Source organism: Colius striatus, chromosome 3 (assembly GCF_028858725.1).
Source record: "Colius striatus isolate bColStr4 chromosome 3, bColStr4.1.hap1, whole genome shotgun sequence".
NCBI classification, from domain to species: domain Eukaryota; kingdom Metazoa; phylum Chordata; class Aves; order Coliiformes; family Coliidae; genus Colius; species Colius striatus.
Genome location: NC_084761.1, coordinates 50,185,586 through 50,207,298, shown reverse-complemented (window position 1 = coordinate 50,207,298; position 21,713 = coordinate 50,185,586). Strand labels below are relative to the sequence as shown.

Below are 21,713 nucleotides of genomic sequence, written 5' to 3'. Positions count from 1 at the left end.
GAATCCTTCCCTGAGGCTGCAGCTCCTCACAAACTCCTCCAGTGTGCGTCTCCTCTGTAGCAGCACAACTGCAGGCACATTCTGCTCCAACGCCACCCTCCCTCAAATTCACAGCCCCTCCGGGCATAGTCACCACCTCTGGCATGGGCTCCTCCATGAGCTGCTGGCAGATATCAGCTCCACCGTTAGCCCCCTCAGGTTGCAGGGTACAGCTGCCATCTCACCATGGGATGCAGGGGAGTCTCTGATCCAGCACACCTCCTCCTCTCTTCCCTCACTGGCCTTGGGGATCTTTCATGGTTGCTTTTCTCTCATCGAAGCACTTCTACTACTTCCATGAAACCCTCCTCTTATGGCTTCCTCTTCAAAGTGATCATGAAGGTGCCAAATTAGCTCAGCCCGAGAGTTGGGGGTCTGACTTCGAGCAGAGGGAGGTTTCAAGCAACTTCTCACAGAATCCATCATTACAGGCTCTTCCCCGTTGCCAGAAACGGCTCCGCACAAACCCAACACAACACGGTATTGTCAAATACTGCAGTCTACCCTCCTGTGGAGCCTGAGGGAAAGGAAGACAGCAAACTCATTACACCTTTGCAGTTCATTCTTTTGTGGATAGTCTGAATCTTCATCTTGAAGAAGTGCACATTGTCAAATTGTTTTCAGTGTAGAAGGCACTTGTCTTGGGGCAAAAGTGGAGGACTGGAGCTGAGAGCTGTGTGAGTTCATCACATCTGTGATGAAATGCTGTCCAGGTAGATATCTGTAGAAGAAAAATTAAGAATGTTTGTTTCCTTTCTCATCCCTTAAAAGAACAGATGAAAACTGTAATTAGTTCAAAGTGCTTATAATTGTAAGCAAGTATGGTTTGTTTTGTCTTTTCAGTGTTCCAACCCAGCACTTTCAAATGACTGCTTCTTGCACTACTAAATCTCTGCCAGTTGGGCAATGGAGCTGGTGTCCATGTGGCACAGCTATTTTAGGAGGCTAAAGCGATAGTTTAACTGTTGATCTCTCAGATAGGACCCCTCCTTAAACCTTTTATTACCCATTAATTGACCTTTGAATAGGCTCAGTTCAGGAGTGAGTCAAAGCAGGGAGGAAGATCCTGAAATTGTGTGTGTGTGTGGTGATGGGTGCTGCTGAAGCAGATGAGCTGGTGTACTATGTATGTATTTGTATTGAAGAGGTGTGCCTGTTCCTCAGTTGGTTTCAATTATCACACATCTATAAATAATACAACTATAGCATTTACACCTGACCTTTAACTCAGAAAATCTCTGAGTACATAATTTGCATATAGTTCTCTAACAGTTTGGGATGATCACCTGGCTGCAGTGAATACAAATTTAAAGAAGAAAAATGTCTTCTGTTAGAAATAGCAGGCTACCTATGATTATGCTGGTACATACTCAATGTTTCAGGAATTCTAAGGATGGACTCAGGAGTTTAGCAGCTACTATGGCAGCACAGGCAAACCTCTTTAAGAACCTCTGGCAAATTAAGAACTCCATCTCTCTCTTTTTACTCAGTTCCAATGTGTGGACATTTGCTCAAGTTATGATACAATAAAATTCAGCAACTGCCAGGAATAGCTGAATAAGGGAGGAATGACTCTGAAATGACTCTGTTCTCATCCTAACAGTGTAGCCATCTCTTTAGAGTAATTTTATCTGCCTGTGATTTCTCTTCTTAAAGAAACAGAATGATGAGTTGGTCTGTATTAATTAATACATGGAAAGTAATCATAGAATATTTGTTATTTGATTGTGCAGCAAGCAAATGAGTTTTATGAGCACTGGAACTAGGGAAATCTGAGTTGCAAGGGAATTTATATCTTGGGACAGACGAATCAATGTCAGTATCAAAGAAGGACGTATGGTTCAGCTAAAACTTCTCACAGTCAAGGCAGAAAGGGTATATCTCACCTACTGTTGTAAAGTGTGAGTTTGTACAGCACTTTTGCTCATAGCAGATGCGTGCTTCAATCTTGCTCCGCCATCCAAATACCTCCTGTTGCTTAACTTCCACATTTTGCCTTTCACAGATTGTCCCTTTTCGGACCAGTTCAAATAATATTGGTAAAGATGTTCAAAATTTCCTTTGAAAAGAATAATAAAAGTTTCTACTTAAGACAATGCAATGACACCGACCTTATTCTTCAGGAAAGTAGGGTAGTAACTTGTAAAAGTATATACACATTTCCACTACAGAGTTGGGAACAATAGCACTGTGTAGTATTGAACACCAGAATAGCACTTACGTGTGCTGGCTTTATCACACTCCCCCAAGCCTGTAGTGTTGCATGGGGTTGTTATGGCCCAAGTGCAGGACCTTGGCCCATTGCTCTAGCCTGATCAGATCTTTTTGAAGACCCTTCCTGCCTTTAAGTAGATCAACACTTCCACCGAACTTGGTGTCACCTGCAAACTGACTGCAGATGCACTTGATTGCTATGAAGCAGGGGGAAAATAGAGCTGTGGCCCCACTGGAGGAGGAGTGGGAAGGCCCAGACCCATGGCCAGGCTTGATGCAGGGACTCTGGCACACAGCCTCTCCCCTGAGTGGGTGGTACACAGTGCCCCCTACAGCCTGTGTACTGTGCTGGCACTTCCTCTCCTACCAGGGCTAGGCTAGGGACCTGCTTAGGGCCTGTGGAGTCATGGCACTACTGGCTTCTGTCCACCCAGGAGACAGGCTAAGGAAGAAAGGCCAGCACAACAGGAGAAGTTCTTTAGGCATGTGCATCACCAGGCCCCTTGAGCTTGGAGCACCCCCTATGCACTCTCACACTGGCTGCTCACACCTTTGGAGCTGATGTCTGCTCAGTGCACACAGGCACCACACATGTGGCCTGCTCTTCTTCAAAACAACCCTGGCCTTAGGGCACCATCTCCCACCTGCTTCTGGCTTAATATTAAATCCCAGGAGTGTGGCTACAGGGACTTGGATGGATGCCAGGTGATGGACTTAAAGGGAATGAAATTTCCCTTTAAGCAAGGATAAGGAGCTATGTATCTTGGGCAACAGGCTCTGGCAGTTAGAAGAAGGAGTTAATGCCAAGGCTATGGTACCACCATTTTGGTGGGAATGACCAGGAATCAACACCTTCATTACGTGAGCTTCATTGTATCTTTGGAGCTAGAGACTGATAAAGAGAGACCCTCCTGTCTCAGAAGGTGCCAAGGGCTGGATAATGCCTAATTAGCATGCAGTCAGCAAACATCTGTGTTAAGTGGGAGAAAGTTAAAGGCATCAGGGGTAGATCACAACCACTGACTCAAGTCAAGACCAGAGAGACCTGCACCCTGAATCCCGTGAGTGACACACATGCTAATTTACAGAGTGGGTGAGGCTAATTCCAGTAGAACTAACTGGTAGTGGAAGGAATGGTAATGACAAACCCAGGAGTGTAAATTTTGGCAGTATTTTGTTAATCCAGTAGGAGGGTAAATATGTGAAAGTTCTTTTGTGTGGTGTGCTGGCTTTGTGGAATTGCCACCTAGCACTCATCTTTGTGTAGCACTCAACTTTATGTGTAGCGTAGTATATTGCACACTGGATATTGAACTCCACTTTGTGGAACAACAGTAAGAGATAATGGGCTTTGATACTTGATCAAATAGTTTTGCTTAGCTTATACAATGATATCTAATCTTTATGTATATTCTACTGTAGTTTTCTAAAACCTCTTTACCTCTGTACTTTCTTTTAACCTACATTTAAAAACAACAGCAGCTACAGAAGATGTTTACATTCAGAAAGGCATCTTAAAAATAGGGATATTGTCCAAGAAAGAACATGTTTGGATCGCTGAACATGTCTGCTAATCCTTGTAAAGTGTGTTACTAGAACCTATTGTCTGAAGTGAGGTTTGAATCTCAGTGAAAATCAAGGCCTAAGACAAAATGTGGTGTTGCTATGAGTACCATACTCAAAAGTATAGTATGAGTGCTTCCTCATTCTAGTAAATGTTTGATAATAATGACAACCTGCCATCTCTAAGACAGTAAATATTTACTGTGTTATACTTCAGTTTATTCTGTAAGGTTTTGACTACATAGACATTGAAGACTGGTCTCATTTAAGTCTCCAGGTTCTTTTCATCATAAATTTGAGAATTAAGTTTATGTGTCATTATATACCAAATAACATTTCATGGTAAGTATTTACTGTATGAGTTTATTGTGATTGCTCTTCTGAAGCTTAGCCCATAATCATCTGGCTTATTCATATTATGGGATAAAAAACTGTCCTTAGCACTGGGCAAGTCTGGATTTTTGTGGTGTTGCCAGTTTAGAGTGGAAATGGAACAGTAGCATTATTTCGGCTGCACCTGTAAATACTGCTATCCTCTTCTAAAGAAACCTACCTTGTAACTTATGTGGTGTTGATTTTTTTTAAGCTTAGACTTTTGACCAGGAAGCTTATTTTAGGCTTTTTAACAGTGTGCCCTGAGCACCTAGCCATTAAAATATGAGAGCATTGACTTGATGAAAGGAGAACCCCCAAACTGGAGCACATTAGACTATTAAACATTTATTCCAATTCGTGTTGGGAGGACTGCTTTCTACGGTACTAAATTAGACAGTTGGGAATTAATGGCAAGTGAAAATCATTATAAACACAGTCTTTTTTTGGTAAGGATTTGAGAAGGTTTCTGACAGTGTCACCATGCCCTTAAAGAGTTTCAATTGCTCTCTATACTGAAGATGCATAAATGCTGATCAGTGAAAACAGTCTTTGGAGTACTTTCTAGCAGAGCTAAGTCTTTCCTGACTGTCTGAGGTTTGACTTGTCAGTGTAATAAGCTGTCTATCCCTGTTTGTTTACGTAGCAGACTTGTGACTTGTCACATGCTCAGGATGAAGAATTCTGTGACTTGATGAATGATATTTAATGGCAAACCATAGAACCTTTAACAAGTAACTTGCTTATTAAGTGTGTATTTTCATTCATTGTTCTCTTAAACAAAAAAGTGCTATTTCTTTCCTATTCTTTATTATGTACACTTTATTTCTGTTAAATATATAGAAATAATGGGAATTGTCAAATAAATACTGCAGATGCCATTTAAACTGCAAAGCCACACAGTGGAAACAGAACTGGGGGTTAAAGACCTGTAAGCAGAGTGAAGAACAGGTGCTGTGCTTTGCTTTGTGGCAAATCCAGCACATAGTTCTTCAGAATAATATTTTATCCTGAAGAATTGGGCACTGATCCAATCTCTTCAGTATGTGTATAAAATGATTTGTGCTACATATGTGTGTGTTTATTTATAATGTATGTTTTATGTGACATTATTATTTGAACTTTCACTGGTTAGAATCCATCACCTATTACCCTTTTTCCTCATCTGATAAACCCAACATGTTTGATTTACAAATGGCGATATTGGCTTATGTTACAGATGGATCGGATGTCCTGCCAGCAAGTGACAGTCTGTGATGCTATTAACGTTACTATGCGTTATGTTGTAATGAAAATGGACTGTGAGTTCATTGCTTTGCAAAGGCAGTAATCTTTAGCTGCTTCTTTTGGCTTTGAAGCAGTAATAAAAATCAAAGAATTTTGAAAGTACAAGGAAGAAGTAGCAAAGGTTGTAAAATATATGCATTACAGAATTTCCAGCAGGTGGTTGTTATTTCTCAGTCTCTGTGGGATTTAGATACCTCTCCAGCATGGAATGTTATATTTTGTGTTGTTGATGTTAGTCAAAGCTTGTTACAGGTTGCTTTTCTCCTTCAAGTTCCCACTTCACTGCCCATTCAACTACAATAACAAAAAAAATTGATCTTCTGGATCAGTAATTTCCATTACAGCTTTTCTTTAAAAAAAAAGAAAACCAAGAAAGTAGAGAAAAGTATGCACTAGTGGAAAAATGACATTTGAGCAGAAGCCTTTCTCAAAGGATGATTTAAAACTCTGTTTACCAGAGCAGCCGTAGGCCAAAGTTACCATGGAAACAGAAAGAATTCAAATAATATTAGCAATAGCATATCTATTATGATATTACATTAACGATGCTACAGTAAAGGGTCACTTGTGGTTTCATTTACAGGGCTCACTTTTTAGTGATTTATCACCAATGTTACAGGCTACAAATTAGAATTAGAAACAAAAGATTCAGCCTTGAACTGTCTTATAATAATATTGGGAGGGAAAAAGTATTAAATTTTCCTGTCACTAGACAAAAGTATTTTATTTATTTAATCATAAGTCTACGTCAGTTTAGAATTTTTCATATGCTGCAAGTTATTAGTCTTTCTTAGAAATAATGTGTTTCATGGGTTTAGCATGATTTTATCTTCATTGAGCATCCAAAAATGTTTACTCCAACAGTATAGATGATACATCTAGCAATGAGACATTTTGGAGAGAGTTTATTTGCAAGAAGAATCAATTCTTAAAGTTGGTACCATTACACATACCTTTTCCTGTATTGCTTTTCAGAAATACTGAAAACCCATGCTAAACAATGGTAGTCTTGTTTGGGAAAATGGGCTTGAGTTCAGTGCTCTCTGCCAGATGAATGTGGCCTGTGCTGGATTGTGGCAGAAGGAGAATTGTTCTGATGTGGTTTGTCAGAAGAATAATATTCTTTAAAGAAAATGCTATTATTTGTCTCTTAGGAGTAGTAGTGGTTTATCAAGATTATAAATGCCAAGGTGGTTCTTCTTGTGTCCCCTGAATTCAAAGAAATGAAATTGAAGATAAATTAGGTGTCATAAAGCAATTTCTGATCCTTTAAATGTTGGCTGAAACATTGACTTGGGTACTGTCAGGACACAGACAGAAGTTTCTAGTTCCCAAAGTTTTAATTTCCAAAAGGTTTAGCTGTAAGCTATGTGTACAATTTGAATTGTTTAGGAAAAATTTAGCTGACCAATCCATGTGTTGAATAACCTGTTGTACTTGCATCTTTAAGGTATATACAAATCAGCTTCACAGAATGGTTTAAATTATATCCTGTATAAATACAGGATACTCAAGGAGCTTTTGCTTTGTTTGGCAGAAAAATCTGGCACATGAAATGTAGAAACTTTCCCAAAGCTATATGATGATAATGACTGCCTTAGAACACTTGCATAGTGCTTTACCTATTACAAAAGCTGTAAAAACATTAACTAATCCACAAAGCAAATTATGTGTAGCAGATGTATCTCACTGCTGGGAGGAAAGCATATGTGTGTGAGTGAGGGGGGAAAAAGTCTATTCAAGGACATTTTACTTGATCATTTTAAGCTTTATTGCATTTCTTTGACTCTGTTTTTGTACCTTCTTAACAGATTTTTTTTTCTAGGATTCTTTTAAGGAAATTATAGATTGATCTAGGGAAAAAGTATACACCTCTTTCATTTTGAACACTGAAAATCCAATTATCTTGATTCGGTTTACAGCAAAAGTGAATCTAAGTGCTCTAGAATTATTTGAAAGAATGGCAGTCAGCAAAGTGCCTCTGTCTGAAATGATATTGTTTTTTCTTTTGTTCACAGACTCGGGTTTCAATTTTTTTAGTGCCAACATTTTGTGCTTGAGTCTTTGGAGTTGCACGTTATTTATATACCTATGCTTACCAGTCTTATAAAATACTTGTATGTTGTTACCAGTTCTACTTTTAGTGGAATTGCCCTCTTGCAAAAATGCTGGCTATTGCCCCTCCATTTTAGTGTGCACATATGTCTTGGTTCAAGGCAAATACTAAGCGAAGCTTTGGTTACTCCTGCTAAGGCAAATCTATTGGGATTCACAGGTGCCCTCTTAGAGGCAGGTTGCACTACTGTACCATCAACAATATGCTACTGCACTGTCATCAGTGCTGCCAGCATTAGCTTCAAACTACACGTTATCCTCAGCAGTGTTGTAGTGTTTGGATGATTTAACAGCAGCAACTGTATCCAAGAGCAGCTGGCAAGATCTACATCTGCTATGTAGGAGGAGAAGCCCTGGTAGGTTTCAGGTGGGATCTGGGCTATTGACCTCTGGGTATCAAAAGTACCCTACCATATGATCCCTGTGCATGCTGTCCCAGTGACAGGACAGCTGATGAACTTTGGGAGGATGAATGTTGTTCAACATGAAATTTGGTCAAATTGTTTTGCCTGTGGACTTCTGAAGGTGAGTGCCACTTGCCACTGTCATCTGATCCTGACTGACACCCTGACTGGGTGGGAACACAGTCAGCTATTGTTCCTGCTGCCCAGCGGGGCTTGGGCTTTGCTGTATTACTCTTCTGTGGCATGGGTGAGCTGACCAGATTGTGTGTCAGAGTGAGCCTTGTGTGGGTGAGTTCCAGTTAAGACTTCTTAGGAGAGTCCATTAGTTATAATTGTGCAGGCAAAAGGAGCATCATCGCAGGCATTGATTTAATGCGCAGAGAAAGTTCAAAGGGCAGAAACACAAATAGGAGGGAAAATACTTTGCTTCCCTTACCCGGACAAAAGTGTGCATGCAAAAATATATTGAAGAATAGCATGATGAATATGAGTTCAGTGGTTAGACAGTTCCTTCCACTGATAATTTGCTGTCTTTGGTTCTTAAGGGCACGTTAATTTGTAATATAAATGGATTTCCACACATGAGCCACAGAAAATATTTTTTCCAAGTGTTACAAGGTTTGTTTTTTTTCCTTTCTAAAGTCTCTGGTTTATTTGAGTAGGGAATAATATGTTTTTTGAATGGTGCTATTCTGGAGTTTAAAAATACGCTTTTAAGCTGCTTCTGGTATATGAAAGACATTCATAAGCTTTACATTTGATACAGAGTTTTTAGGCTCATGGCAGACATTCTGTATTTTTAAAGGTTTTTCTGTTTGCTGGGTTTCTCGTACTTTCATTTTCCCTTTGAAGTGTGTGGGAGAGTGCAGAAGGAGAAGGACTTCATTATGTCCATGAATTATTCAGGTACGGTTCTAGGAGTTAACATTTACTTTAAATAGCTCAAGGTCTTTCTTTTTCCTTGCATATATCTCAGTTTTCATTCTTATGCTGATTGTATGCCATGTTCCTTTGCTGAATACAATTTTGATGAAGTACTATCCTTTGGCAATCTCTAGAAATCATTTCAGACTTGAAATAAGTATTTAATTCGGATCTTTTCCACCAGCAGATATACAATGACCCTGAGTAGATATACAGTGAATTGTCATATATACGACTTTACAAAAGAATCAAATTATTCTCTCCAGAGTGTGTATTCTGTGTGTTCTTACAAAAGCATTGATCTCAAAGTATACATGCACTACTTGAGTGTTTGTCAGAGGAATTTTATAAACTATGTTTCGCACATCATTTCAATGGGGAGCCATGAATCCTTATATTCTGAAAAAAACCCAACAACCAAACCCAACAAGATATGAAGATCTGTGTTCAGAAAATAGTAAAGAACAGTAACACATAGGAAAATGATTAGAAATATGTATAGAGGCCACCATGGGGAGAAAGAAAAACAAAGCAGAAGGCAAAGCATTTTTTTTAAAAAACAAGTTTTTAAAATTTTGTACTTGCAGTTCTAAACATATCTTTGAAAATTTAGTGACTACCGTATAATCACATGCAAATGAGACATGGGCTATTATGTCAGGGGAAAAAAGCTTTAAAAAAATTATTTCCCTGGATTTAGAGCTTTCCTGATATAGTCTAAAGTAGCAGTGAAGTAGAGTTACAGGTTCTTATTAAGATATGCATCTGTATATAACGTAGGTGATGATGAAGAGCATTTTTTTGATGCCCTTGTCCAAAGCTCATCTTGGTTTGAACTGCGTCAGCAGTGACTGGTTTGTCCAGACACTCGTCAAAAGAAGCACAGTGACAAAATGCTTTCCAGGAAAAAACAGTGTGTTTGCTGAGCATAGGTGCAAATCTTGATCAAAAGATGTTACGGATTAAAATATACTCAATATGTTCAAGTTCATCATAGTAAGCTTATATCATTGTGTGTATAACCCAAGTTAAGTGACTTGAGTACTGTCTTCAACCAAGATATATGTCTGGCGGAGATATTAATGAACTGAATAATTGCAAACATGTCAGCACTTCAGTCTTGCAGTTTCATTAAGTTGCTTACTGGACCTCAAGTTCTCAAAAGTCTTGAACAATCTCCAAGCAACAATCAGGATACTGTTGCAGTACCACTGTACTGTAATGAAACAGGAACCTCAGTCACTTCTGTAAAAGGACCCTGAAAAACACTAGAAAATGCCAGACCCTGGTGGCAACCTATGTGTGAATACACAGAAGCACTGTTAAGAAAAAAATCTGTATCCTCTTGCTCGGGAAAACAAAATTTGTCAGTGCTGAATCTCCCTCAAGATACCAGCATAGAAAATGAAGAAGAAACAGAAGCCATTGAACATCATGTTTACTAGGGACTGCATGTTAATTAGAATAAAATTACAAAATAATGTGTATAACTCTCCAAAGATGCTGATAATGACAGAGAGAGAATGTGTGTCTACTGTCTTTGATTAGATGTCGGTGACTGAAGAAAATTATGATGTTATAAGGTTAAAAAAAATGACCATAGAATAAAATATATGTGGGAAGAAAATGGAGAATGGGTATGTTTTTTAATACATTGACTATAGCAACTGTAGGTTGGTAGGGGCTTAGAGAAAACAGCTGCCGCATCACCTCCAAAGTTGCCCGTGGTGAGCATGGGAACCTGAACAAGAGAAGTGAACTGTTGTGGTGTGAGTCGCCTTCTCCCTGCTGCTGTTTCTCCTTGGATGGCAGAGGAGATATTGTCTTCAGCCATAGCTCCTTGCACGCGGCTTTGTCCCCTGTTGGCACTACGTCTCTTCCGAGACAATTGTCATTCCTGTGTCTGGTTGCAAGCATTGATTGTCCAGGCAGTGCTTTGTGAATGCTGAACTGGATGTCATTTCATGACCTCAAATGAAGTCTAAACAGTGATATTGCTGTACTCAAAGTTGACAGAGTAGGGATACCTGCCTGAGATATAACTAGTCACTTTATCTTCTGAGAAGCTAATCCTGTAAGGAAAAATAATAGTGCAAATAGCTGCTGTTATGATTGTAGCTCCCCCTAGCTCCTTTTGATTTGCTAGAGTATGCATTGTATTAACTTGCCTTACCTGTCTGTGGTTAAAACTTGTCAAACAAAATGAATCACAAAAGGGAATGATGATCTATGAAGTTACACTTCACAGTCAGACTTTCTTCTCTGTCCACGTAAGCCTTTGCCACTCACTTTAATACTTAAAAACTCATGAGCTGTTTGTTCATGCCTGAATTTCCTGTTTGTCCTAAATTTGTGTTTCTTTATCTCTTGGATAAATAGAACAGTAAATCTCTCTTCAGAGTATATTGCTAAGGTCGGACAGTGCTTAGAATTTCTAAATTTAATGAAAAATAAGTACTGATAGTTTTTATATTGTGCCAAAAATATCATTTTTATGCTTTGTAAAAAGTTATGATTAAACTTGGAAAGACAAAAAACTATCATTGATTGGTACAAAGAATATAGTTCTAGAAATGGCATTACTTGTACTTCCAGGTGATTTTTATTTGTTAAAAATCTGAAATCCTGTAAAAATAGAAGGGTGACAAGTACATTTCTACTTAAACAGATGTTCCATACATTTCTCACTGATCCAGTGTTAATGGAAATTTTTCTGTAGCTCCTGCTTAAATGTATTTCCCAGATCTGATTGCTCATTATTTTGAGCACAACAGTTTGGTTAACACAGCTGTCTTTTTTTTTTTTTTTTTAATGTGTTTTTTTAGGATGTTTTGAATAACTTGGGTTCCTGTGAGTTGGATGAAGATGATTTAATGCTTGACCTGGAGTTCCTAGAAGAACAACATCACCATCGTTCTGGTAAGTCAGATAAATACTGTGTATCTTCAGCTAGCTATTATTCTAGAAAGATGTATTAAATGTATTCAGTACAATTACTTGGAAATTAAAAAGTAATTTTCTTGGGAAGGAAAGAGCAGTTTGCGTTTCATAGTGTTACTTCTAAATGTGTTTGCTATTTAACAGAAAGATACTTCTTATGTTGCATTTGATCTTTGCATGGTCAGTTATGAAATGGAAGTGATATTTACAGCTACAGAAGAATTCCAGCACCAAAGGCAGACTCATCTGGTTTCCTAGATACCTAAAATGACCACTGCCTACCCCAGGCAGTTACAGAAAAGACCATTGCTGATATAATTGTTATCCCATTTTGTATGTGTCAGAAAAATAAAGAAGGTTTGACTTGAGACATGATTATAATTTGATCCTTTCTGTCATGGTTGGTTAAGGTGCTGTTCCACTGTCTTGATTAATAGCAATAACTAAGGTCAACTCATGGTGTGTTCATAATGATTTTATAATAGGATTGCACAAGGTCTTGGTAAGTTGTGGTACCTGCAGTGGGGAATCCTTTGTTCACTTGACTGTAATGTGGGACTGGGTAGGGCCTAGTCTGCAAACAGGGAAAGTCCTGCTGGCTCCACAGTATTCAGAAAGGCTAAAAACATACATGAGATTTGTACTTGACCACAGGTAGAGCTCTGAGTTTGAACTATGGTGTGATTCTCTGTTATGGCAGTGATGTGTTTCTAAGCAGGAGTAATCCTCACCTTCTCTTTTACCTGCTGTTTTCTGACCACGCTTTCCATACACCCATGTAGGTACCTAGAGTGCACATCCATGCCGAGTTGTGTAGAAGGGGAGTTTGAGATGTGTGCTGGATGACATACACCATCTTCAGTTCTGGTCCTTCCTTTGATGCAAATTTAGCAATGATTACAGAAAATCTTCTTGAATTGTGCTCCTGTTTCAAGTATTCTGTCTATGGTAGTTATATGTGAATATATCCGAATTATCTCTATCGTAATTCAATTCAACCATTGTGTTGTGCTTTTAAAACCTGTTTGCATATCTACTTATATCTTTCTAACCAGTACTGAATAATGCTGTTAACCAGTTACAGAAAGTGAATTCATGAGTGAAGAAATGTGGATCAAAAAGCTTCAAAACCAAACATTCCATTTTATGAGAAATCATAGTGCTTAGACTTGTTCATTCCCTGTTGGGAACAAATTAACTGACAGAACTATTTTCTGTAAATAAACTTCCCAAACATGTTGCACTTGACCTCATCTGGTTTTTTCCTCCTTTTTTTATATTTGTAAAGCACTTAATTAACCGTGGTGGAAAAGTTACATCCGGTACATTATTACCAAGATTTATAGGGGTTTCTGGAACAGCTAAGATCATAATGCCTAAATGACATTATACTTGATAGAAAAGTAATTAAGATGGAGATGTGATGTGACACATAATCATTCTACTCTTGGCTCATTATCTAGAGCAAATGAGATGTTTTTAAAACAGAAGGATTGCTACTGCCATTAGAAGAATGATGACCATTTCTATTCTGAGCCGTGGACAGACTCGTTGCAGTATACACATTGCCTTTAGTCACAAAGGTGTTTATCTTGTTAGTATTTGCTCTTTGATTTAATTGTTCGGTGGTAAGTCTAGCTGCAGTCTATGCTGTTCATCATATATTGTATTCATCCTTGTGTTATGTCAACTTTACATATTTAAGCAGTTTTATAGCATTTTTTAAATGCTTCTAACAAGATCCTTATGTTTCTGTAATACTTGAAAAAGATCTGTATATTTGACATGTATTGTACTGAAGTCAACTGAGAGTTAATGCATGTGCTTCTAGATCTGTAATCAAAATCAATGTGTTTATGAGTAAAAAAAATGACAGGAAAGATTGGGTTTTGTATGGAAACCTTAAAAATTATTCTCTCTGGAAATTAAAGTTATTAGCACTACTATGACTATTTGTAGTGTGATAGAAACACTGTTGATGTCCTACATACAGATTATAGCATTTGTTTGGTCAAGGCATCAATCCTAGAGCCATGTTAGGATTCACTTGTGCACCACTTTTGCCTTGTATAAGGAATTTTGTAGGGAATTACTGTAAGGGAAATGTTCCAAGAGAAGTTCCATCCAGTATTTTAAAAAGCATGTTGAAATATGAAGATGTGTCATTGGAAAATAGTTCTGTTTTTTCTTTGGTTGTTATGGAGGGATAACTAATAAATCAGGCAAATTCCTGTTCTTTATGAGCCTATGAATCTCTCTAAAATCACAAATTACTTGCATGCAAGGGCTAGCATCACATCTTTGACTTTGATCACAAACTATTTCTTGGTCAAGAGACTGTATGCAGCAAGCTGTATTACTGAAACATAGCAATTCTAAAGTGTAGTACCATGGTGTGTAAATACAGTTGATGGGCTAGTTAATGGTAAATTGCAAAAGTCTTCAAACTGCCATTAGGAGCTCTGGATTTTTAGACTTGTTACTTAAGACCCGATTTAGAGTAGTTTCTCATTTTAGCTGCTGTGTATTTGCCAGGGTCAGGATGTCTCTTTGACTTTCTTCTGAAGTTTACATTGTAATAGTAATTTAACAAAATAATTGTATTGATCATTTTAGTGACCACTTATGAATAGAAAATAGATTATTGGAATGATTTCTGGGATAAATGGCTACTCAGGAGTGAGGTAAAAAAGTAGCCAGGAGCCAACTGGCAGGCAAGGAGTCATTGTTCCAGAAAGGAGAATGCGATGTTAGCTAAAATACAGATTGACAAAGCAATTTAAACATGAGCTGGCAATATACCCTCATGGCTAAGAAAGCCAGTGGTATCCTGAAGTGCATTAAGAGTGAGGCCAGCAAGTTGAAGGAGATTCTCCTTCCCCTTCACTCTGCCCTGGTAAGGCCACATCTGAAATAGTGTGTCCAGATCTGAGCTCCCCAGCTCAAGAGGGACAGGGAACCTCTGGAGAGAGTCCAGTGCGGGGCCACCAGGATGATCAGGGAACTGAAGCATCTCTCGCATGTTTAGCCTGGAGAAGAAATGACCGAGAGGGGACCTCATCAATGTTTATTAATACCTAAAGGGTGGATGTCAAGAGTTTGGGGCCAGTCTTTTTTCTCTAGTGCCCAGTGACAGGACAAGGGGTAACAGGCACTTGAACATGAAGAGAAACGTCTTTCCTGTGAGGGTGAGGGAGCCCTGGCACAGGTTGCCCAGGGAGGTTGTGGAGTCTCCTTTTCTGGAGGTTTTCAAAACCCACCTGGACACATTCCTGAGCAACCTGGGTGAACTTGCTTTGAGTAGATGATCTCTCGATGTCTTTTCCAACCCCTACCATTCTGTGATTCTGTGAAAGGAGAAGAGACAAAGATCGGTTACCTCTTTCATTGTTTGCAGTATTTATTACTCCAACTCATTTTATACTTGTGTTCTTGTACTGTCCTCTCAGCTTTTCCCTCATGAGCTGATTGCCTTCCAGCAACATCCTCATGGCACAGGGTTCCTACAAAAAGCCACTATGAGTACTAGAAAATTTTAAAATATCCCTAACTTTTTCTAGAACCATACTATTGAAGATAAAGAGACACCTGCAGAACTCATGTAGATATTTCTACTTTGAATATGGATTTCTGTGCCTTGTTAGTCTTAGCACTGACTTCAGAAGTCTGGAATTCCTTCACTTCTGACTTTCTCTTCCTAAGTTAGTTTATTTCATTAATTTACTACTTTTACTTCTATTTTAAAGACTGTTTTGCCAAGATAAAGAGTGTAAGACAGAGATATTTTATTATCCCACCTAACACAATTGCTTCGAAATTTAATAAAATAATATTTATATAGTACTTGGTGAGAGAAGAGCACTACTGCATACAAATGCAAAACATTAATCAACTTGATTCGTTGAGGTTTTTGCATACTGTTCATAAGCTAGAATATTTAAAACTGAGCATAATGTGACATACATGATGAGCCTTGAGGGTGCCTTTTTATTACTCTAAGTAAATTAGACTTTTAAAATATGCTACAGTGTTGATTTCCTGTTGTAAAATAATGAAGTTAGTGGTTTCTGTAGCGGGAAGCCATTGCTGGTTTATAGAAAATGACAGTATTAATTTAACCTCATTCATTTTCCTTTTCCCTGGTGAAACATGACTTATTTGGTTCCAAGTATTGATTATTCTAATGTTTAAGGAAGACCTTTATATTCAGTGATATAAGCAGTGGGAATTTATTCAAGTAATGCATGTTAATGTGGGTGTGTTATGTGCTCATATTGTGCCATAACCTATTGACAAACCAAATACTTATGTCATCCTAGATCAGGTCACACAGGAACACGTCCGGGTGGGTTTTGAAAACCCCCAGAGAAGGAGACTCCATACCCTCCCTGGGCAGCCTATGCCAGGGCTCCCTCACCCTCACAGGACAGAGGTTTTTCCTTATGCTTGAATGGAACTTTTTGTGTTCCAGCTTTTGTCCATTACCCCTTGTCCTGTTGCTAGATACAACAGAAAAAAAGTGATGCCCCAACCTCCTGACATCCAGCATTTAGATATTTGTAAATATTAATGAGATCCCCCCTCAGTCTCCTCTTCTCTGGACTGAATAGCCCCAGTTCCTGTAGCCTTTCCCCATAAGGGAGATGCTGCAATCCCCTGATCACCTTGGTGGCCCTATGCTGGACTCTCCCTAGAAGTTCCCTGTACCTCTTGAGCTGAGGAGCCCAGAACTAGACACAGGACTCCAGATGAGGCCTCACCTGGTCAGAGTAGAGGAGGAGCAGAACCTCCCTTGACTTGCTGGCCACACTCTTCTTGATGCATGCCAGGATGCCATTGGTCTCCTTTGGCCATGAGGACACATTGCTGGCTCATGGTTGGTTTATTGTCAACCATGACTCCCAGGTCTCTCTCTGCAGAGCTGCTCTCCAGCAGTTCGATCCCTAGCCTATACTGGTGCATGGAGTTGTTCCTCCTCAAGTGCAGGACTTGGCACTTGTCCTTGTTGAACCTCGTGAGGTTCGTCTCTGCCCAGCTCTCCAGCTGGTCAAGATCCCCCTGAATGGCAGCACAGCCTTCTGGGGAATCAGCCAGTCCTCCCAGTTTGGTGTCATCAGCCAACTTGCTGAGAGTACTCTCTGTCACCTCATCTAGGTCGTTGACTGGCCCCAGAACCGATCCCTGTGGAACTCCACTGGCCACAGGCCTCCAATTCGATGCTGTGCCATTGATCACCACCCTCTGGGCTCTGTCATTCAGCCAGCTCTCAATCCACCACACTGTCCACTCATCCAAGCCACACTGTCTAAGCTTTCTGATGAGGATGTAATGGGAGACAGTGTCAAAAGCCTTGCTGAAGTCAAGGTAGATGACATCCGCTGCTCTCCCCTCATCTAGTCAACCAGTTATGCCCTTGTAGAAGGCTATCAGGTTGGTAAAACAGGATTTCCCCTTGGTGAATCCATGTTGACTCCCTCTGATAACTATCTTTTCCTTCATATGTTTATTTACAACATTGAGGATGAGTTTTTCCATCACCTTTCCAAGGATGGAGGTTTTATATGGTTAATGTTGTCATTAAATTATGCCTGCAATAAATAATAACTTTTTCTGAAAGTTCACAAAGGCATAGCTGTCCAAAGTATTTTGTAATTTCTTAACAATTTTCCTTTAATGTTGGTAAATTGGTGCCCCTGCATCCTTCTGCAAAGACATATCTGTGTAGCTATGATTTGTAGTGAGTGGTCTGGCTGAAGTGGGAGGAACTGCTCATGGTACCGAATATGAAGCCCATATGTCTGTCATCTCCACGTCAGGCTGTGTACTGAGCAGTGAGTGTTCACAAGTGCGATATTGATTAGCTGTGTACCCAAGACTGGCTTGCTGCATCCATCATGTTGCTGCTCGAATGCTGGCTGAATAGTTTTGAATAATGTAGCTCGCTATAATATTTAAGGGAGATTTGTCTTTAGATAGAGCTTTAGTCATTTTGAATGTAGTGCTTCAGTGTCATCTGTAAAGTGGTAGTCCAATGTACAGGTAAAGCATAGTTCTTTTACCCAGCATATTTCAGGGATGAAAGTATTATTTGCTGGAAAAAAAGTGATTTTTAAATGGAAATATGAAAGTGTATTTTAGCATCCATTTAAATACTGTTGGTTTTTGTAAACCTAGCTCGTTCAGAGATAGGGAACACTTTGTTCAAACCTAACTTAAGACCATTTCTGTTAAAAGCATATTAAGTATGTGCTTAATTCTATGAATGTGGTAATACATGCTTTGGTATTTGCTCAAGGTTTATACATGAAAAATGTGACTCGAAAAAATGACATTTGACATGATGTCAGTGCTCCTATATGGCATATATATTTTATTCTCTTAGTGAATATTGAGAAAGAAGGGCCTGTTCTTGGTTTAGTTTGTTTTCATATAACTGAAAGGAATGGTTTTGTGAAGTTCTGATGTAGTAGTGTCACTCTTAACAATTTAACCCTTGCTTGTATATACCTAATTACAATAGAAAAATAGTTATTAAATAGATACTCTTTATGTTTAAAATGTAATGTTGTGGTATAGTGTCTGCTTAGTTACAAGCAGGGAGAAACACATCTTGGTTAAGTGCTTGGAAACTGTGAGTCTAACCTTTGTAATATGTTTGTATTAGGTAGTTTTATTTAGTGTATGATGGTAAGATCTAAACCAATGTGTTTGGCCTACAGTATTCTATCACAACACAGATAGGTTTTTTTTTAATTTGAAATATTATTAATTTGACAGATTACTGTATGGATCTTGCAAACTTCAGAGGGCAAGGTAGAAATAGGTGTTGTTTTGTTTTTGAGGAGGATGCACAACTTAAACATAGTTATTTCAATATCAAATTACAGTCACCATATCAGATTACGATCCTTTAGTCACAGAATTACATTACATTGTCAGCTTTACTAACAAAAACACAATGCATTTTTTTTTTAGAAAGTAAATTCAGGAATTTTTATTGTATTTTATTGTTTTAAATCCAGGTAGCTTACAGATCAATTGCCATCATTACCCAGTCAAACTAAAGTGTTGTTGTAGTGACAAACTGCAAAGCAGAAAAAAATTTGCTTTTGAAATGTGAAACATCTTCTAAATGTAATAAGGGAATAGATAAATACACTGTATTAATGAATTACAATACTGGTTTTGGCATTAAAACACTAAAAGCCAGATCCTCTCCCCCAGTTAATCAGCTGGGATTCACGCATGCTGAAGTGTCAGCTGTTAACGTGGCGAAAGCAGGGGATTGCAGAGTGCTTGTGGCTTTGGGGTCAGTCCTCAGCCAGCCAAACAGTCATCCTTGTCAGGAGCCTGAAGTCGGCATTGGTTTCTTTGGAGGACACTGTGGGCAGCAAACTGGCACTAGCACTGCTTGCTCTCTAGGTAGATGGTATCGCATTTTGTAAGGCATCAGCACAGAAATTCTAAAGACATAACTGCCACTTGCTGGGTATTTTTCCTGAGACTTCTAGCAAATCAGACCTCTTGCTCCCGACCAGAAGTTGTCTCCAAAAGTTGATGTAATCCATTCATTTTTGTCAGTGCAAAGAAAGCAGATTTTTTTCATGTTTTAATTGGCTTTAAATAGAAAATGGGAAAAAAAATCCTAACTATGTATTTTTTCCAGACATCTACTTAGAAACAGAGAAGAGAGACTTAGGCAATTTGAGTGTATTTCTCTACTCATGAATGAAGTGTTGGCAGCAAATTATGTTTCTGTGTTTAAAAACAATGACAAATTTTGATTTTTAATTGGAACTGGGCACCCAACTCCTTGAGCTCTTTTGAAAGCTTCTCCATTCCAGATGCCACCTTTAGAGATATGTAAGTTACAGATCGGGTTAAACTAGAGCAGCATCCTTTCAGTTTTCTGTTTGAAATGTGTAATAACATTTTGTTTTATATTTACAGGTTTTGATTAAAATAAAGGCTGGAATGGTCAAGTAACAAAGAGCTCTGTGTCAGTTAAAAAGCAGGATCACAGATTAGTTAGCTCAGTAGCATCTTGCATTTCCACTATAGGTTTTGGACAGGAAGATAATTAGAAAAATAAACAGTACTAATAATGAACATAACAAATATTATCATATAAATATCCTAATAACAATTAAAAGGGGAAGTTCATGTTAGTTTTTATTTTCACAAGGGATAAAGGGTCATTGAATAAGTGCATGCTGTTCAACCATGAAATTTCTGGTCATGGAAGGGGAGCAGCATGAGCCAGAACTGTAGCCAGCCTGATTTGTGTGTGCGTCTGACTTCCAGCATAGTTTTCAAATATAGAGTGGCAAGTCATATGCAACTAGTTTCTCCAGAGCTAGAAAAGTTAGATTTCATATTTTCAGAATGACCTATTCTACTAAGATATACATTTTCCTCTGAGGCATTGATTAATAAGTCTGACACAGTAATGGACTAACTTAAGTCCAGGGAAGTGAAACAAAATTTGCCATCTTATAAACTCCTCTTACCATGATCTACAGCTTCTGAAAGATTGCTTGACATGGAAGAAAGGGATTTTTGCACACTTCACAGTGAAAGAATAGGTAGCATTATAAAATGAAAAGAGCATATCTGTGTTAGTCAAATATTAATATTGAACAATTGTTGCTAGGCATGTTATTAGGTGTTTCAAAGCTTAAGTTGCTAAAAGTAAGGAGATGAAGAAATAGTGACTAGAGAAGAAGTTAGTATTAAATTGGAATGGAACTAAATAGAAATAATTGGCTAATATAAGGTTGGTCCTCCAGCATTCTGGAGCACCCTGGTCTATACACTGGAAAAGAGGAACTGAATTGAGAATCCTGTTTCTGTTCTGTGATTTATTTAAATGAATGCTGTAATCTTATTGCAATTTTAATTGAGGAAAAACCCCATAACCTAGAACTGCTACCAATTTAACTTTTTTTCTAAAAGTCTTTTCATATATTTTACCTGAAAAGTTGGATTCTGAACGAGCTGCAGGAGACATGTAACACTAGCTTCTAGCTGTGCTTCCTTCAGAATATGTTTAAAACATGTTTGAGATAGATACTTGGCCTGTGTTGTGTGTTCTTAGTGGATCAAGGAAAATGCTCAGTTATCATGGAGCAATTAGAATCAGAGTCAGTATCTCAGTTTCCTGCTCTTTCGGAATTATAGCGTGACATTTAGTTACAAATCCTTATTCACATTGGTATGCTTAGCCATCTTTAACTGAAAGAACCAGGACAGTAATTAAATTAGGCATACTGCTTTTCTTCATTCCTTTGATTTTGTATACTCATTGAGATGAAACATCTTCTTTAATAATATCTGCAGGCAGAAAATAAATGCAATAATAAACATTATGACAAATCAAAGCATACTGTCCTATTTAAAGCAATCCTGCATTTTTAGATGGCAAAGTTTAAGTAGGGTGCCAAGTGCTGCTTTTCTGTCCTGCTTTGTGAGTATACAAAGATCTGAACTGGATGTTGTGCTAAAATGGAAATGCCAGAGGAACTTAAGAGAGCAGCATGCTATTTCTTCTTAGTTTTCCATGAGTACAACCAAGAGACTAAGAGGAACACAATTATTCTGTAGAACAGCCATATCTCAGTTGATATAAAAACAACTGCACTTTTCATAAAACTTCTGCAATGATCCTACTTTAAGGCCAGTCTGAAGTTGTGTGTTTCTAGAAAGTGTGAGTTGGTGATGGCTTTTGACATTTAGAAGTATTTCTCTCTGCTCTTCTTGTAGCTTCACCCTTAGGTAAAGAAAGGCAGAGTAGTCTGATAGTTAAAAACTGCATCTAGGTCTCTTGGGTTGGGCTGGGTTGGGTTCTTAGATGCA

At 38.5% G+C, this 21,713-nt stretch overlaps 1 protein-coding gene across 2 annotated transcripts in view; it reads left to right on the top strand.

The window, feature by feature from the left end:
* CCSER1 (coiled-coil serine rich protein 1) overlaps window positions 1-21,713 on the top strand; it is a 690,264-nt gene that overhangs the window by 116,746 nt on the left and 551,805 nt on the right. For both annotated transcript variants that reach the window (XM_061993283.1, XM_061993284.1), the window contains exon 4: window positions 11,744-11,837. In XM_061993283.1, the coding sequence (XP_061849267.1) occupies window positions 11,744-11,837 (94 nt within the window). The remainder of the gene's footprint in view (window positions 1-11,743; window positions 11,838-21,713) is intronic.